The sequence below is a fragment of the Mytilus edulis genome, chromosome 3 (assembly GCF_963676685.1).
Source record: "Mytilus edulis chromosome 3, xbMytEdul2.2, whole genome shotgun sequence".
NCBI lineage: Eukaryota > Metazoa > Mollusca > Bivalvia > Mytilida > Mytilidae > Mytilus > Mytilus edulis.
The window spans coordinates 25,457,069-25,477,147 of record NC_092346.1 but is presented as its reverse complement, the minus strand read 5'-3'; the positions used below and the strand labels follow the sequence as shown (position 1 = coordinate 25,477,147).

The 20,079-nt window shown below is 31.0% G+C and overlaps 2 protein-coding genes across 2 annotated transcripts in view; one reads left to right on the top strand and one right to left on the bottom strand.

The window, feature by feature from the left end:
* The window catches only part of LOC139516059 (CCAAT/enhancer-binding protein zeta-like), a 29,155-nt gene extending 27,590 nt beyond the window's left edge, over positions 1–1,565 (top strand). The window contains exons 27-28 of the mRNA XM_071305874.1: positions 92–176; positions 1,324–1,565. Of these exons, the coding sequence (XP_071161975.1) occupies positions 92–176; positions 1,324–1,433 (195 nt within the window). The 3' untranslated portion in view covers positions 1,434–1,565. The remainder of the gene's footprint in view (positions 1–91; positions 177–1,323) is intronic.
* Positions 1,566–4,147: 2,582 nt separating this feature from the next.
* On the bottom strand, positions 4,148–19,320 carry LOC139516058 (dr1-associated corepressor-like). Its single transcript, XM_071305873.1, has 7 exons — positions 19,174–19,320; positions 13,887–13,959; positions 13,429–13,522; positions 10,949–11,074; positions 9,913–9,991; positions 8,495–8,850; positions 4,148–7,962 (listed from the first exon to the last, which is right to left on the bottom strand). Exons 1-7 carry the CDS (start codon positions 19,213–19,215, stop codon positions 7,842–7,844), a joined length of 891 nt encoding a protein of 296 aa, XP_071161974.1. The 5' UTR covers positions 19,216–19,320; the 3' UTR covers positions 4,148–7,841.
* Between the last annotated feature and the right edge of the window lie 759 nt (positions 19,321–20,079).

Here is a 20,079-nt window from a genome sequence, read left to right as displayed (position 1 = left end):
AAACAAATGTTTTTTTAACTAGGGTAAAAGAATTTTATATAATCTGAAATTTTGTGATGCATTTCTTTGATTTTGTTTATTTATCTTTCAGTTTTCTCATTTAATGGATGATAATACAGATTTGACAGGTGGTTTGATGATTGGTACTGATGCTGTTTCAAATAAAGACAATGCTCGTAAGTATCTGAGAATATTGAAATCCACTTAAATATTCAATCTACTTCCATTAACCTTGTGCGGAACAGTCAGGGGTTTTTTAACTATGTTATGTTGAATGAACTTTGGCTTGTTTTAAATCAGCTTTTAAAAATTTCATCTATATTAAAAAAAGAAAGATGTGATATGATTGCAAATGAGACAACTATCCACAAAAGTTCAAATGAAGTTGATGTAAGCACTGTACAGCCTTCAACAATGAAAAAACAATACAGAACAGCCAGGTTTAAAAGACCCCAGGACATGAAAAGTATAAAACAATTCATATGAGAAAACTAATGGCTTATTTATAACAAAACAATTTAAGAATAAGAAATATGAAGGACTTAAACCAAGGACAACCACTGAACTACAGACTCCTAACTTAAGACAGGGTTAAACAATTCATTGAGACACCAACCCTCTTCCAACCTAGAACACAGGTAGATCGGCACAATACATGTACAAGAACAAAATTACAAAACAATAAACCAAAAACTAATATGCATGACAGCAATAAACCACAATGACTCAATTACAGGCTCCTGACATCACACATGACTTCACCCAAAACAGAATGGGTTTTTGTTCTGAAGAATTACAACAAAGACATTTAGATGAATATATTCCCATAAAAACTTAACCATGTAATAAGACAGAAAATAGATATATCTTAATAGCATCACACATATATCTTTTTCTGACAATCATACCTGCCAAGTTTTCAAAATGCCCATGGGGGTTTTGCGTGCAAGATGGCTGCCATACTCATAAAAAACCTTCAAGGGGGCCTTCTAATACAGTGTAATGTTGTTATTCAGCTTCTTCATACTTTGATAAGCCTCAATTCATTGTAAAATTAATTGTTTTGTTAGAATTGTGGACAAAATTGCTCTTTAAAAATTTCAATTTGGGAGCCTCAATGGGGGAAATCCCCCGCAAATAGTGACAGTTGGCAGGTATGGACAATGCAGTTAATACATTGAAATCAGTCTGAACTAATTCCTTCTTGACTACATGGTTTTTCCCCCCAAATGACACAGAAAAATGACCAATGATACAAGGGTTCAGTTCAGCTAGGTTTCCTGTTTATGTCAGGCTCTGTTAAACTAAATTGTCATATTTCAGATATTAAGCAAATTAAATGGGAAGCAGACAGAGACAGGAAGATGAGACAAACAAGACCCATTAAACGACACAAGAAGCAGAAAACTGTTATGAAGAAAAGAAAAAGATGAAAAGTGTTCTGATATTAACAAAATGTTTCATTCATATGACTACTATAGTTTGAAAGAGCAGTTTCTTGTGAAATTTATTACCTGAAATTTTACTATTCACTTATCATAAATAAAAGAACCTGTTTAATTTAATTATTTATTTTCTTACTTGCAAGATCCATTTGATTGAGAATGTTAAACAGCACATTCTTAATTGGGCATTTGCACAGTTAGATATCAGCACAATTTCTGTAAGGTGCATGTGACAGGTTTAATTTCACTCGTACTCTAGGATCATCAAGTTATCTGGAGTTATAAGGTTTTTGGCCCTAGTGTCAGTCAGTCTGTCCATCCATCAGTCAGTTTCAGGATGCTAGCTTAAATACTTTATATTCAATTGCAACCTTTTCTTAACAATATGGTCAAATATAATGAGAGGAAGATCCTTATAAATTTGAGATCAAAAGGTCGAAGACCAAGTTAATAGTTATACATATAGATCACAACTTGCTTAAGGATGTACTTAGTTGAGGTTTTGAAATTTGTGTCAAATTTTCGGACTCCTTGGTGTTTTTCCATACAATACAAGGTAAAATATTTTGCCCCATTAAACCCATTTTTTTTTATGGCCCCGCAACGAAGTGTCGGTGCCATATAGTTTTACCCTTGTCCGAAATTCCGAAATTCCGTCATTCTGTCATTCCGCAACAAACCATTATACAGAGTTTTTTTCTAAACGCCTTCAGATATTGGGCTGATTTTTGATTTGTGAGTTAACCATGATGAGTTACAGATCAAGTTTAAGTTTTGTTCCTCTCCATTAATTTTTGCCAAAATTAAGGGTTTACAACTTTGAAAATTGTTCAAAATCACAGTTATATGGACTTTTTTTCTTAACGCTTTCAGATATTGGGCTGATTTTTGGTATGTGAGGTAACCATGATGAGATACAGGTCAAGTTTTAAATTTTGTTCCGCTTCGCTAATTTTTGCTGAAATTATGGGATCTTGGACTTGTATAAATTGTTGAAAATAACAGTTATACAGACTTTTTTTCTAAACGTTTTCAGATATTGGGCTGATTTTTGGTATGTAAGTTACTCATGATGAGTTACAGATCAAGTTTAAGTTTTGTTCCTCTCCATTAATTTTTGCCAAAATTAAGGGTTTACAACTTTGAAAATTGTTGAAAATCACAGTTATACAGACTTTTTTTTCTATAGGCCTCCACATTTTGAGCTGAGTTTTGTTAACAGTTAATTTATAATTATGAGCATATTAATGTGAGACTACCATCATGTTTGTGTCCACATGTGTTATTGGAATTGCAGATTTTTCAACTTTTTGGGACGGGGCCATTCGTGTCGCTTTGACACATCTAGTTTCATATAAGACTTATCTTAATAGCTCATAAAAGGTCATTTACCAAAATTTAAGAAGATTCTTAATTTTATGTCTTTTGTTTCGAGACCCAAATAATACCAATGCAAATATAAGGTAAAAGTCTGAGTCAGCCTTTTCCCGCCATATTTTAAATCTCAAATATCTCAAAGGAGGTCCATGACCTATCAATATTTTTAGCTCATCTTTGTCCTTAACGGATGCTCTACTGGCTTATAGTATCAATTTTAAATTTTTGATTTATTAATTTTCACCTAACCTCACCTAAGTTCATCCTTAAAAGTGGTTTACTGATGAAAAAAACATGTAGTCTACAGAATTTCTACCTCGATTGGATAGGAGGCTCCTTTAATGAGAGGTCAAAATTTCAAGTCAAGGTCAAAATGATTAAAAATAGACAAATTTTGTACTGAAATAAAATATGGTTTCCAGATGCTAATTTAAATTACATATTCCATTGAAATCGGTCCTGGGTACATGGCTCAAATATTGAAAGGACTATACCTTTGGTTTTTTTGGTCATGAAGTCAAAGGTCAAGGTCATATTGTTACTCAAAACTGTTGACATCTAGTAGGAAATAGTATATGCATATTCAGGAAAATAATGTTATTGAGATTTGTACTTTAATGACATGCTGAGTATTGTTTCAAACATCCTAGTTCACATGGTAACATTATATAAAGAAACATCATCCTACCTGAACACCTCAGTCTTAATACAAGGTGATCAGTCTTTGATCATATTCAAGAGTGCTGAGTGCTTGACAAAGAAACAGCAAATCAATTTTTTTAAGTTTTTGTGAAAATTGCCAGGTATCAAACCAATGACCTCTTGTAGATGAGAGCTTACTACCAGGAGACAACCATAAAAGGCTCTCCATATTAAAGGAAGTCCAACCTAAATGATTAAAATAGTGTTCAAGCTCTGCTTGCAAGGACTTCATTGATTGTCATTGGTTCATGTCTGTCATATTTGTTTGTAGTAAATTGTTTTGTTATAAATTAGGCTGTCAGCTTTCTCAATTGAATTGTTTCATATTTTTCATGTGGGCTCCTTTTGTAGCAGACTATATAATATTGGTATCTTTCATTGTTGAAGGCCATACTGTTGCCTATAATTCCTTACATCCACTTCATTTGAGTTTTGGTAGATAGTTGTCTCATTGGCAATCAAACCACATCTCCTTATTTTTTTATACTATGGATTTACTGGTAATAGAAACTATTCAGATCATTTAACAATACTGTTGGAAAAAAAGAAAGAAGAGTCAAGAAAAAACTGCAACTTTTTCATGCAAAAAAAACGTGTTAAAAGGCTTTAAGGAAATAAACACATTTGTATAGTAACCATTTTACTCATCTTTCGGTAAAACCACATATTTAAACATACATGTATACACAAACTCTACTTGTATAAAACAAAATCTATGATATCATTCTTTTAATCTCAAACATAACAATCTTAACGAGACAAAGCTAAGTACAATATTTTTGTAGTTCCTTTGTATAGTACATTTCTAGCCTGCTATTTGTGAACAGTAAGTGTTACATATGTAAATGAATAAGTGTGAAAAACATGTACATTGGACATGTTCCGCTGCAAAGTATATTTCACACCTGTAAACTGTTAATGGTAAGTGTATATGTACGTGTAAATGAATAAGCAAAAATGTAAATAAGTGTGAAATACATGTATTGTGGACATATACCTCTCAGTATAGTTCATTTTACACTTTCAATTTGTGAATGGCAAGTGTAAATGAATAAACAAAATGTAAGTAATGGGTACATATGTGTGAAAAAAGTGTATTTATAACAAAGTCATTTCACACCTGCTATTTCTGAATGACTAAGTGTATATGTGTCAATGAGTAAGCAATAATGAAAGTAATAAAATCCCACGTCGAAAAAAAAGAAAAAGTAATGTTATCGTTAAACCAAATAAATTTCATATGCCATTTATTTTTTGCAACTTTTGCAAGTAATGATAACAACTTGCTTAAATGTAAAAGTTTTGACATGAATAAATGTTAAAAATATTAACTGCAAAATGTTCAAGCCACAAAAAAAAACAATCCACGAAAAATATCCCCCCAAAAAAGCATTTTCAAATTAGACATTAATATTTAAATAGAGAAACTCCCATTTAAAAGTAATAATTAAAAGAAAATTAAAGAGTGATTCGTTGTAGTGGAAAATAGCAGAACCAAATTTTATGATTAAATCAGCATTAAACTTAACAAAGAATAACAATGTAAGTTATGATGGCATATATAAGGTTTAAATGATGCACCTATATGATTTTTTCCATACAACAGTAATGGCTATAATTTATTGTTCAAGAAATTTCTTGATTATTGTGGGTTCATTATTATACGTTGGATACCAATTTTCATGGATATCGTGGTAACCCAATCCATGAATTTCAATGTAGAACGAATTACAAATTTTCTATAAAAATGTATAGACTTTGACAAAACCACGAAATCAAATATCCATGAAAATGCAAGTTTTCTTTAATTCATGAAAATTGGTACTCACTAAAATAAATGAATCCACAGTATTGTACCAAACAGGTTAAAGCAACCGAGGAAGGCATTTTGATTTTCACAGAAATCAATTTTTTTTAAAACCACCTGTAATGATCTACATATGATAATTTGGTTAAAAAAAATGCAGTGAAAATATGAAGATGGCATGCCTCTTCGAAATATTCGAAAAAATAATTTGCCATACCTTTTGTCAGATATCTCAGATCTTTGAAACAAAATGTGAACTCCGATTTATACCATACATACAGGTTATGCAAAATTGAAGTTTCTATCTTATTATCACTTGATTGCTTTAGACCTAAACATTTTCTTTTTTTCAAAAACCTGTATGCTAGATGAGATGTCTCAGCATACAAACCTTAAACAATCATTTTTATTTTTAAATATGTTTGAATCCATCTGAACATTAGTTGTACAAGAAAGAAGCATCTGTGACCAGCAAGAGTTATATGCTCTTGGGTAAGATTTCTGTTTTGTTTCATACCTAAATATTAGGTACATTATTATCATTCTTAAATGGTTGACATTTTTTATAAGATTCTAACAATTATAACTGCACAAGATGATACAATGGCAAGCATAAGCTTTCACATCTCTTAGGTCAAAGAGGATTGAAATCTTACCAATGGGTGTGTGAGATATTTATGTCTTGCATTTTCATCTGAGTTTCATTGAACTGAAACTATATCTGTGCATTGATATTTCATGAATTACAATATTAAATGGTTTTATAATTATAATTCCAAGTATTTATGATTCTTTTATAAATGAATTGTTCAAAGTTTTTAAAGTTTTAAGTACAAGGCAATAAAAAGCAATTTTTAAGATGAAGCAATATGAAAATGTGTCCTTGCCAACTGCCAATAAGTAGCATAAAATAAAGCTGGACCCAACAAGAAATATAGATGCTACCACAATACCCCATTGATTATAATATTTATCCATTTTCAATATTTAAAAATTGAAAATTCTGAGTATAATATTACGAAATGATTTTGCTGCAAATCACAGAAACAATGCAAACAACATGTACCTTATCCAGAATTAATCCAACTGAATACAACTGCTTTAAATACATAAAATTTGTATTTCATAATTTGATATTAAAAATTGTTTGAAGGAAAATAATTGTACAACAAGCAAAAAAATACATCTATGATTTTGAACTGATCACTTTTACTGAGTAAAAGCTACAAGAAAATCGCTTCATTCAGTTCTATAGTTCTAGTAAGTTTACTAGAAAATCTTTTCATTTAGTAGTTTTATTTTAGGAAAATCAAAACTATTTATGAATTATGATATTCTTAACCGTATGAAGTGAAATATAAAGGACATTTGCACAAACTCATTTATAGAGTTCAAACTTCAAAGCTATAAAGCAATGCTTGAAATTTGACAACTACCATACAATTTCATTATCTGAGCAATTTGTATTATATTGAAATATGGAATAATATGCCCATATTCTGATTTATTACAATGTTATGAAATGAGTATTGATAAATTCTTTTAAACAAAAGAAATTATACACTTTGCCACAAAAAGTAATTCTAAATATTCCAAAAAAAATCTTTAACCATTAGAATAAAAAAATTTGAGCACAAATGTATAACTCAAAACTTGTTCAATATTACAAACCTATCAAAAAGTAAAATTTATGAAATAAAACAGACTTATTATCAGTTTATCTGGATAATCAGGTTTGATTTATTTGTAAATTTTTCTTTGAACTCATTGATTGATAAATTAATTAATTTCAAAAAACAAGGGCCCAAAAATGTGACTATTATAGCTGATCACATGGCACGTACAATAAAAATAACTCCTACAATTATTAGCTTTTTACAGAATTGGCATGAAATTGCTTGTAAGGTATCAATATAACACTAAAAGGTTAAAAACTAGTACATTTAGTAAGTTTCTCAATGTTAAAAAAAACCGAAATACTTTTTAATAGATTCTGTCAGCTTTATTTAAAAAAAAACTTCTATAGTTTTGAAGAAAAAAATTGAATTAGAGAAGTTAATACAACAGAAACATAAACTGCTTACAAAAAAAACAGACAAAACTTATGACTTTCTGCTAGCACTTGCATTTATACAGATCTAAGACAAATTTTCACATCTACATGTACTCACAAAATAAAATTGTGATAACAACATTATTGCTGATGACCTTCCTAAAGGCCAACATTTTAAATTTGTAGGTTTAAATTATTTGTCCCAATAAATAAGGTAGGAAGAATAGATAAGAATAAAAGACAAACACAAAAACTGCTTTAAAAAAGCATTTTGAGTAAAAAATAATTTCAATATCATAATGATCTGTCAAAAAATTTATAGGAACATTTCCTTTTATTTTTAAATTGAGGTTGATCTAAAATTATCACATTTAATATGAAAACCTATAAATAAAATATGTTGGCCTATCTTGTAAAAACACAATCAACCACTAAAATATCTATAATTGATAAGACATCATGTATCATAATCATCGTCCTCCTCAGAGTTCTGTGACACAGCTGTACAAATGCTGGTTTTTACCACACTACTAATCTTTGATGATGATGATGTTGTGCATAAATCTAACGGCTGATTTCTGTAAATGAAAAAAAAAATTGTTGTCAGTTTAATGAAGGTATGGATAAGGGGTTTTCCTATATGTATTCTTCAATTTTGTAAGCAATTTTTCTCTAGCCTGTACAAATTTTGCCCATTATTCTCTATTCTTTATATCTTAGCTCCCCAATATTCTCTATTTTATGGTATTATTGTTCTATTTTTTTTCTATTTATTCTCTCCTTTGTTTCCCCCTTTTCAGCAGTATTGGTCCTTTATTCTTTATTCTATAAACCCCATTCAGATCCTCTTAAATTAACCTAAACAGAAATATCAGATGTCAATCTAAATATATTAAAAGTGTATTAAACCTAAAATTTCTGAAAATAAGAAGATGTGGTATGCCAATGAGACAACTCTCTACCAGAGACAAAATGACACAGAAATATACAACTTACGGTCACCGTACTACCTTCAACAATGAGCAGAGCTAATGGTTTTCATTGTGAAATAAATAATCCTGACAGATATAATTTACTAGCTATCTTGAGGAAATCTACAAAATAACTTACGATTCATCTATTATGACTGGTGGCATCCCTGAGCTTGGGAATGGTGGCATCAATGGTACAAATGGATTTGATGGCATCATGTGGCTTACTGATGGCATCTTATTAACATAAGGGGGAATAAATGTTGATGAGCTATGACTAATGGGTGGTGAAAAACTTGATTTTTGAGCTAATCCTGCACTACTTGGCAATGACGCATTAAAACTTTGATCGTATGAGATAGGTTCGGCAGGATGGGATTCCGATGAGTGATCGTCTTCATCTGTTTCAGTATCTTCGTCGTCATCCTCATCTTCTGCTGGATCTTCATTTACTGGATTATCATCTCCATTGTTTGTGTTGTGATTATTTTCCTCCTGTAAACATGCAACAGTAAAATATATCGTTGAAAATTACTCACACTTGAGTGTCAGACTATAGCAGAGTTCGTGAAAAGTGGTGGTCCTCAGAATTTTACCACCAAAATTTTGCATTGGACTGACACAATTTTAGTATTTTTCAATAAAATTAATAGTGAGGACCTACAGATTTTCTTCAAGGACCACCAGGGAAAAAAAGATTTTGCGAACTCTGCTATAGATATAAATAATACATACATGGGGTCTTCAGACTTTCAGCTCATGGTCTTTAAGTATCACTTGACCATCAGTACTTTCTATATTATATAAATCAATTGTAAAGATTTTTTAAAATTAAATCCTTCTTTTTCTTCTTCTTTTTTCAAGTAAAATTTCGTTAACTTATGACCCCATTGTCAGTTGTATCCCAACAGCAGATAAAATAGATAGAATATTTTTTTTAAATATAGTCTATAATTTCTAAATATCTTGCTTGTGATCTCACATTTAAATTGTGTCATCAAGGATTAGCAATATTCACATTTTGAAATGCCTGATTTCTTATTCTTATGAACAAGATTAGTAATAGTTTCATATAAAAACAAAATGTAAATATGTAAGCCCAAAAATGTACCTCTTCCTATGTTTTTTTACAAATATTTAAACTAAAGCTGTAAAAGCAAACCAGACCACTCTAAGTCACTTAATTAGAGTGGCACATTTTCCAAAATGCTTTTAGATAATTTTATTCTTAAAATAAAATAAGTCCAAGCAATGTACAATGCAGATTGAAAGAACATTAGAAACCTATAGCCTATAGAACACATAAGGCCTTCTATTTTTTAACACTCTGTCATGTTGTAACCATGATCTTTGACCTGACATTGAAATTAAAAATATGTAAAGGTCAAGATGGCCAAGCACAAAAGATCAGTTTGTCTCTACAGATAAAAAAAAATGTTTTCTTTTTAATGTGCTGTGACCTTGATCCCTGAAATATGGATATTTAAAAGTATTCATGCACTCTAAATGACCAAATAATTGATTAAATATTAATATCTTTCACATTTTATTGCATACCTCAGAACTTTCTGATGACTTTTTCTTTCTGCCTCTTCTTTTTTCTGATTTTTCTGATTTTTCTCTTTGTTTTCTTGGCCTAATTTTGATAATTAATGATAATAAATTGCAATATGAGATCACAGGTACTAAATTAAAATAAGGGAACTAATTTCACAAATATTTCACCATAAATTGTGAATGATGTAAGTTATGGATTTTTGTGTATTCTGTAAATAGTAAAGACATGTACAGTTATACTTGTATCTTGTATGTAGCCAAAAGAAGAAACAACTGATTTTTCTTTTAACTAACTTGCAATAAATTTTTAAATCAATAACTAGGCAAAAAAATTGTATATTCATTTGCATACCTGCTGCTGTACGTATACATTAACTTGTATTTCATGTGCAAATTACCAAATTTGACGACTTTGTTTTACATAATGTTAACACATGTTTCATGCATTTATTCATAAATTGTACATTTTATGTAATAACAACAGAAATATCATATTTAGGTGGTAATTCTGTAGATGTGAACAACCTTATCAAAACACATTTTATTAATATTGTTCTTTGTAGATTCATTTCTAAAAGTATGAATTTAAATTAAATATAAAACCAAAATAGGGTTCTACATTATAGCCTTTCCTGGCAAATACATAGCTGCCAAGAAGAAATTGATGAAATTGTCTTTCAAATACTAAATATCTGAAAGATCATCTATTTAAAATCAACAATTCCTTGATACTTGAAAACAAATTTAGCTTTTTTGAAAGTAACTATTTTCCTATCTATTCTCCATGGTTTTTACCTCATTCATGTCTTTGTTCAATTTTTACCAAAAACAGCTAATAAATGTATTTGGTCTTAAAATAATTTACCATTTTAATAAAAACCATTACTATCATTTTACAAAAAAGAGATAGCAGTGTTTTTTAGCTTCACAGACATAACCTTTCTGAATATAGGAACATTATTCTTTCTCTCTTTTCTTAAAGCATCATAATGTTTATTTGTGAAAGCTTTTTTTTAAATTCTATAAGTGACCATACCTTTTTTGTTTCTTTGTTTCACCATGATTTGAACTTTCACCTTCGTCTTCTGCTTGGTGATCAGGTACAGTGGATACAAGGTCTCTTAAAAAGTCAAACTTTTTCTCCGACACAATCGTTTGCTTACTACAAATAACAATTAAACAATGTCAAATAAATGTACTAATTTTGTGTCATGAGTGGATCATATATCCTTTGTTTTTCTATAATATGTAATTATATTCAAGATTACTGTTAATTCTAAAAATTTTGGTGTGAAAATTGTGACGGAATGACTACAAAAATAAAACTTGCATTTTGAATTTTGATTTCATTATTTTAATGCAACATTTACTAAATTCATAATAATTTATCTCACGTTTTCGTCCATTCTTCAATAATTTCATAATGCACACAGTAATTTCTGAATTTACAGTATTATAGATGGTTATATAGCCAATATTCATTGACACTTCATTTAACAATCATCAATCAACATTTTAAGATTAGATACACTCCAAAACTAAATTATTAAAACGCTTTTTTTCAATTTCAAAAACGTTTTAATTTTCAAAGAAGTAGGTAGGTCCGGTTAGGGCCAATTTTGGCCTCAAATTTCAGGTTCATCTGACAAAAGATTTTGAACACTTTTTCAACACTTACGTGTCTATTTCAGTTAATTATCATCAAATACAACTCGATATATGTTACATATTGTCATCAAATACAACTCAATATTAAGAATGAATAGAATGCGACCACTTTCATTTAAGAAGGAAACCATCTAAAATTTAACTAAAATTGTGAAGGTTTCAGTAATTTAGCATGACTTAAGGATGCTAGTACACGATATATGTGCATTGTATTGTAAAAAACAGCCTATATTAATGTAGCAAATGCAGTCTACTTTCCAATAAATAACTAAAATTTTACATTTTATTAATTATTTAAACTGCTATATGTTGGGGTCGAAAAGGCTGGTCTTACTGGACCTACTCCTTTGGTCATGTTTCTCTCCAAATAATATTAGCACTGAAGCACTATTCTTAAATTCAATTTTATGATATGTGCAAGAGTCAGGAGAATACTAATATACGTGTGTAGAAATGACTTAAATCTAAATGAAAGGAAAATGTATTTCCTCATAATGAAACTGCTTAAGATTTAAACAGCATTTACAATCATATTTATGATACATCAATCTTAAATGATGCTCAATGTCAAGTGGCAAATATCAAATGCATAATTAGGACAATAACATGCTAATGAGGTATAATGTAAGGTACATCCTGCTTTGTATTAGACTGACATGCTGATTTGCTCTCAATGTTAAAGTTCACAGGGAGATGCATCACCCTACTCATATATACATGTTAAAATCTCACTCACACCCTTTCCGTTTATTCCTAAATGCTGTATGCTTGACTGGGCAACAGTAAATACCAAATGTCAAGTCTTTGGTTTGAGTCAGTTGGCTGTTGAGACAAACGACCTCTGGAAGGTCCCACTCTCAAGGCAGATCAATGTCATGTCTTTGGTTTGAGTCAGTTGGCTGTTGAGACAAACGACCTCTGGAAGGTCCCACTCTCAAGGCAGATCAATGTCATGTCTTTGGTTTGAGTCAGTTGGCTGTTGAGACAAACAACCTCTGGGAGGTCCCACTCTCAAGGCAGATCAATGTCATGTCTTTGGTTTGAGTCAGTTGGCTGTTGAGACAAACGACCTCTGGAAGGTCCCACTCTCAAGGCAGATCAATGTCATGTCTTTGGTTTGAGTCAGTTGGCTGTTGAGACAAACGACCTCTGGAAGGTCCCACTCTCAAGGCAGATCAATGTCATGTCTTTGGTTTGAGTCAGTTGGCTGTTGAGACAAACAACCTCTGGGAGGTCCCACTCTCAAGGCAGATCAATGTCATGTCTTTGGTTTGAGTCAGTTGGCTGTTGAGACAAACGACCTCTGGAAGGTCCCACTCTCAAGGCAGATCAATGTCATGTCTTTGGTTTGAGTCAGTTGGCTGTTGAGACAAACAACCTCTGGGAGGTCCCACTCTCAAGGCAGATCAATGTCATGTCTTTGGTTTGAGTCAGTTGGCTGTTGAGACAAACGACCTCTGGAAGGTCCCACTCTCAAGGCAGATCAATGTCATGTCTTTGGTTTGAGTCAGTTGGCTGTTGAGACAAACAACCTCTGGAAGGTCCCACTCTCAAGGCAGATCAATGTCATGTCTTTGGTTTGAGTCAGTTGGCTGTTGAGACAAACGACCTCTGGAAGGTCCCACTCTCAAGGCAGATCAATGTCATGTCTTTGGTTTGAGTCAGTTGGCTGTTGAGACAAACAACCTCTGGGAGGTCCCACTCTCAAGGCAGATCAATCATATAAGAATTACTGGGTATCCTAAAAATAAGATACATGTACCTGCTTTCTATTCATCTTCCAGTGTCTGTTGTCACTAAAATGTCTTAATCAATTAAGTTTACTGAGTTGATACATAATATACTTACATGTGAGTTGCTGTTAACGTCTTGGCATTCCTGTTTGAAGTTGTCTCCCCTGTTTTCACAATTAATGTTTCAATGAATTTTTCAAGAGCTCTAGCTAGGTTGTGTTAAGGTCAACTGTACATTGATTTTGTTTCATAAATTTATACTTATAAAAGTAATTATGTCCCTCCTTTCTGTAGATTATAAAGTCGTCTAGATTTGCTACATGTAATACTTTAAAAATAGAACTTTCTATCAGCATGATGAAATCACCAAAGACCAAAACATGAAAAAATAGTATATATATACTAAGACTGTATCTAAAATTAACAAGTTAATAAAATTACACCTTTAATATATATTCGTGTTTCAGTATTGGTTATAGCTCACAATTGCTTTATATGCCAGGGGAAATTCATTAGTATGGAGGAATTATATGTATGATTTCATAAGTCAACCATTCTTCAAAATATGGATACAAATAATAACGGGGACAGCAGCTGCAACTTTTCCTACTTCTTCATCTGTTTGCATGATCTTCTTGATTCTGGCCTGTAAAAAATTATGCTTAGATTTCATTTGATATGTAAATTCAACAAAATTAGTGAAATATATTATAGGAATAAACGCCTTTTAAAAGGAATTTATTGGTGCATACCAATTCACTCACAAACATATAAAACTCAGATGATTTTATTTTAGATGACAGTGATTACGGTCATTGACGGTCATAATTTGTAAAATCAAAAACTATAATCATGATAATTGATAGCCTTCATAAAGTTTACTGACATTACTGTATTTCTTTATTTCTTATTTTGCAAAAAATCAGTATTTAAATAGTTATTTGCACAGACTTTGTCCTCATTACTGGTAACACAAATCAGAATTCTCTTAGGAATTATGTGTCTAGTGTCATTTTGGATTTGGCTGCCTTCAAACATGTCAAAATCAAGATCTTTAAAGTCTAGATCTATTCAACAAAAAAATTTCCAACTACCTCAGCTCATACAGGTGCTTCTAACATTTACAGCACCATTTTGCACACCTGAAGCAGGTTAGAAAAAGGGATTAACAATGATTGAGGTAACACCTGTCTCATATCAATTTATAGAAAATTAAGAATGGAAATGGGGAATGTGTCAAAGAGACAACAACCCGAGCATAGAGCAGACAACAGCATAAGGTCAACAACAGGTCGTTCTTCAGCTGGCCCCATAACAAATATATATACTAGTTCAGTGATAATGAACGCCTTACTAAACTCCAAATTGTACACAAGAAACTAAAATTAAAAATAATACAAGACTAACAAAGGCCAGCAGATTATGTCTTCATCATATGAATATCAGGCACAATCCTTCCCGTGAGGGGTTTAGTATCATACCATCATAACATATATGAGAAGAACATAACCCGTGTCATGCCAACAACTGGTTTTTAAATAAATGTGTTTAGTTCCGATGCAAAGACCCTATAAGTGAATCAATATTAACGCCAAAATATGCAATCTATAATGACCTGACAACAGTATGGTAACTATATCCCTTCTTAATAGATCTATTTAAAGGTTTTGTTAGCTTCTGAGGTGATTACTGACATTTTTGTGCTTTATAAAGAATATTTCCATAAAATATTGGATGTGAAATACCTAAACGTATAAGAAGTCTGCATGTTGAGCTATATATACGAATGATGTCCTTATACCGATGATAAAATTTAGTAAATGTTTTGACTAGTTTGTGATATCGAAAACCCTGGTGTAATAATTTTTCAGTAATACATAAATGTTTCTTGTTAAAATCTAAAACATTGTTACATACACAAGCGAATCATACAAGTTGAGATATACAGTACGGGTAGGGACTTATTTTTATGGATGCCTTAATCCGTCTAGTCGGATATGAATAATCCGACATTTTTATGGTAGGTAGTATGTTCATTAAACAACAGATCCAGGTGTGAATGGTCCTTTCATCTTAATCCGTGTTGGTAGAATTACGGTTCACTGATTTCAGAATCAGATTACCTGTAAGTTTAACCTCTCAGTCACTTTATTGATTATATTAGTTCTACATCGTATTTGACATAAAATATTTTTACAGGTGAAGTACTGGAGAAAACTTTGTTTAATAAAAATAGCCTATTTTTGTTAATTATGGTTTTGATATTTCAAAATATTTATTTTCTTTGTTCCTAAAAATTATTTTTATTTTATGTTCCTTTTCGGTTTTTTTTTTTTTGTATCTTTTTCTTATTTGTTTGCATAAATTTTTTAAACATATATATTTTTACATGTATTCTATTTCTTGAAGCTTACGGTTATTTTTATTTTACTGATTTATTTTCCACGTAAATCCATTGATTAGCAGAATGCTGTCTCAAGTGCTGCTGCATACGTTTGAGTTTGACGCGGTCACATGCAAAATATTTCTATAATTTGTATTTAATATTCAGTCTGTTGTGTCAGTTCCGAGATAAAAATAATTACAGTGAGCAACACTTGTATATTATTAGTAGCTTGATGATTCTTTGTAGTTTTTACTTTTTACTGTAAACAAATATTGTCCGAAAGTTGGTGTTGTATGACTAAAATAGAACGCAAATAATAACACTAGAAGAAAATATTGATTCTTCCGGGGCATAAGTTTATTTTAAGATTTCCGTGTTTGTTCATTATGCTAAATTAATATAATTGATCTGCATTTGGGGGTAGGGGGTAAAATGGGTCCGGATCTCGAAATCCCGGGCTTAAAAACACGAAGTCCCAAGGTCCCGAATTCAAATAAGTTTAAATCCCGACATCGCGAAAAAAGAATTCCCAGATCCCGAAAGGGTTAATCCCGAAATCCCGAACTTAATTGCATAATATTAATTTACGCACAATCCATGTAAAAAAGGAAACTTGTATGTTATATTTTTTATGGCAATCTAAAAAGAAAAAATTGCCGTGAAAAGACAATTCCATGATACACATATAGCGAGTTTAGAAAGCAATTCTGGGAAGTGTACTAATTTACAATCTGGCAATAAATTAATAACTTAGAGAAAATTTAAAAATATTTTTATGTTTGAACCATATTTAAAAATGAATTCAAAAGAAGACAGGCAAATAATCACAAGATTTAGAACAAGCTGTCATGATCTTGAAATAGAAAGAGGGAGGTATATTGGAATTAAAGCTGAAGACAGAAAGTGTAAGCTATGTAAGAACGCAGTTGAAGACGAACTACATTTTCTTTTAAAATGTCCTGTTCTAAAAGATACTAGATCTCAACATCTATCTAATTTAAATTCTAAATTCAAAAATTTTTCAAGATTATCTGATGAAATGAAATTTGTTTGGATTCTTTCATCTGAAGATTTGTTTGTTACTTCAAACTTATCTAATTTATTGCACTCCCTTTTTGAAGAAAGAAAGAAAATTATAGAAAATATTGTTGTTTAAAAAAAAAAAAAAAAAATAGAAGAAAAAATATATATTAGATATATATATATATATAAATTAAAATTGATCAGGAGTTGTCTCCCATAGACCTAGAACTATCCTAAAGATTTATGTAATTTCTCCAGGTCACAGTGGCACCCATAACAACTATGTTTTGTCGATAACTTGGTTTATATCAGGTTAATTAGTGTAAATGTGTATTCATGTGGTTTTTTGTTTAATTGTACTTTAATCATTCTAATCATTTTCTGTGCTTTATTTTGTAATTCATTAGATTGTATAGCTCAAATTTTGGGCACCATGATTGGTTAATAAAATTAAAATTATCATATCAGTGATCAACAGCGTGTGCACGTGGTTGAACTTTAACTTGACTCAACTCGCAATAATATTGAATGCTAATAAAAGATATTAAAGATCGATTTTGTCCACTGCACGAGATTTTTATATGGCGGGAAATGTCGTAACAGTAAACACAGGTGACCTTACTGACCGACCGTGGGAAAATTCATTCATGATTAAATTTGATGTTGAATGATTGACATTTATTGTGTTTTAGTTTTGAGGCTCTTGATCGATTTACCAGAATAGAAATTTAATCGATTTACATACATGTATAATCAATACACGATTTAGTCTTCTTTAACTATTTTTTGTTTTATTTTTATCAGTCATTTCCCGGATTCCCATTTAAATAATCTATTTGGAGACCTCCTTTAAACTTCGGAAATAATACAACATCGATTTAAAAAATCATACTGACTGCGCGAGCTTTAGAATGACTAGAAGTACGACGAAAAAGTAAAGACAGCTGATCATGACTAGTACGACTAGCCTTCAACCCCATTGGGGTATAAATGTGCATTTAGTCAATAAACTATATAAGGTTAAACTTTGATTTTCGTGTATCGATTTGATACAATTTGTAAAATATATTTATAACACCGGCGATTTTCATAAAATATTTCAGACATGAAAATAGAAATGCATATTTATATCGAGTGTCAACAAAAATTAAAAAAAATAGGAATCGAAATATGATCTCGGCGTTATAAATATTGTATTAAAGGAAACCAATTGTTTGACTTTCAAAGAGATTAACGGGAAATATGTCAAAATAGAAAGCACGAGTGATCTGTTTTACCAAAATGTTTCACTTGCGAGAAATGATTGACAGGTGTGAATAGATGTAGAGGCTCCGACGGGGAAAGTTGTATCAAAAGGAAAATAACTTAATTTACAATGCCTATACATATTTCATAAATACGATATGTTGGCCTTATACTTAAAATTGAGTTTCTTATAATAACATATAAAGGAACAGGACGTTAAAAGCGGGAAATAATATAACCATCAACGAAAACTCGTATAATTTACGGGATTGAAGTCTCAACAATTTGATTTAAACTTCTATTGAAAACAGTCTTGGGTGTTATTAGGCTTATTATTTTGAATTAGATGAAATATTTACGGTTTACAAATACAAATACAAAATAGTTTATTGGCACAAAACTATTGAAATAATTGGCAACACAATATATTGTTAAAAAACGTCTTTATTTCATTTTCAAATTATAAAAAAAATAAAATTATATTCAATTTTAGTTTTTATTCTTATATTTAATTTGAATTTTATTTCTTATATTTAATTTTGATTTTAATTCTTTCTCTTTGAATACAAAACAATATTTTACATTTATCTATCCTCCATAAATACTAATATATCTGTACAGGTAAAATTTAATTCTAATCAAGCTGGTACAGATTGATTTACGACCTTCCACTTGGATATTGCACAGCAGGTGTTTATTACACTGGGACAACTGTCCGACCAGTCTGACATCTAGACGGATTAAGGCATCAATAAAAATAAGTCCCTACCTGTACTGTATAAACACCGTAAGATGGTGACAAGGGAACGTCATGCTAATCTTTATTGACCGAGCCTAAATTCTACCAGTGACATGTTCAGTCACAAAAGAGTTGCTATCCAAACATTATTAGATAAGTTTGTGCAAAACCAGGGTTATTCATTGTAAAACGGTTACATGAAATATGTGTATCTGAACATTTAATTTTAAATGTTAACCAGTTTGTAAGTTGTTAGGGTTAAATTTGCCTATTGACAATTTAAAATATTTTTGACATTTCTGCCATTGGGATTAATTGATATCAAATGATTATTTCATCTTCCAACCAAAACAATTTTTATTATGTTTGTTTATTTGTGCAGGTTTTGCATATTTTCTTCCTGCATTCAACAGGAACCCTTGATTCCTTCGGGATATAAAATAACTACTATCCTTCAATAACCTTACAGGTGGAAATCTTGAGTTGAATTTCTTTTTCTTGCTTGGCATAATGGTCAAAATCAACCAGCAATCAGATGAAAACGAAGAATTGTCGAAAGACAACACACCAATGAAAAGCGGAAGTGGTTGCTAACTTTCTAATATACAAATCGTAAGGCCCAGAAGTGAAAAATTTGCGGACTCTACGACAGCGCACTCGACTATCCAGAAATAACAGAGAAAGAAAAAAGGATATTTTAAAAAAAAAATAAACGGATTCTCGCAAGAATTACTATTTTCCGTTGTTATATAACATTAAATAAAACTCATTCCATTCAATGTGTCGACCAAATCCACATAACGTATTTCGTCCCATGCTTAATTCGTACCACTGCTCTCTCGGCCTTGCCGGTAAGTTGGCGCGTCTTGATACGAAACAATGTTATAAAAAACAAAGAAAAACAAGGCAATCAAAGACCATAAGTCGAAAACGAACAGAAAAACAATTGTATTAAAAAAAATCGAAACAAAACATTAATAAACACACCGAAACTCAAACTGAAGATCGGACAATAGTAACTTATCCAAAAACTGAGAAATAACTCTTGTGCTAAGGAAGGATAAACGGCGATTAAAATTCAAATTGTGACCCCAATCGTTCTTAAAAGTAGAGACTTAGCGATATGTAAAATCGGGTTTGGTGATTTCTTCTTCTTCTTTAGGTTTTCAGTAGTCCTTCATTATCTGAAGATTATATACTGTTTTTCGCTGCGTGGCCTATACATATATTTACAAAAACACTAATAATAATTGAAAAAGAGTTTGGAGTGCTTAAAAAATTTAAATTTTGAATTGTGATTAAAACTATATACATAGGCTAATACTGAGTGAGTTAAATGAATTTGTGGAGAACAGTTGGTGTAAGCTGTTCTC

Bases quoted from the DNA above. Each gene is read 5' to 3' on its own strand.
- LOC139516058 (XM_071305873.1), bottom strand. From the start codon at position 19,215: ATGCCAAGCAAGAAAAAGAAATTCAACTCAAGATTTCCACCT. The intron at 13,523-13,886 runs GTATCCATATTT...AACACAACCTAG, and splicing joins TGCTGTCCCCGTTATTATTT to CTAGAGCTCTTGAAAAATTC. The intron at 9,992-10,948 runs GTATGGTCACTT...TATCAAAATTAG, and splicing joins GAAACAAAGAAACAAAAAAG to GCCAAGAAAACAAAGAGAAA.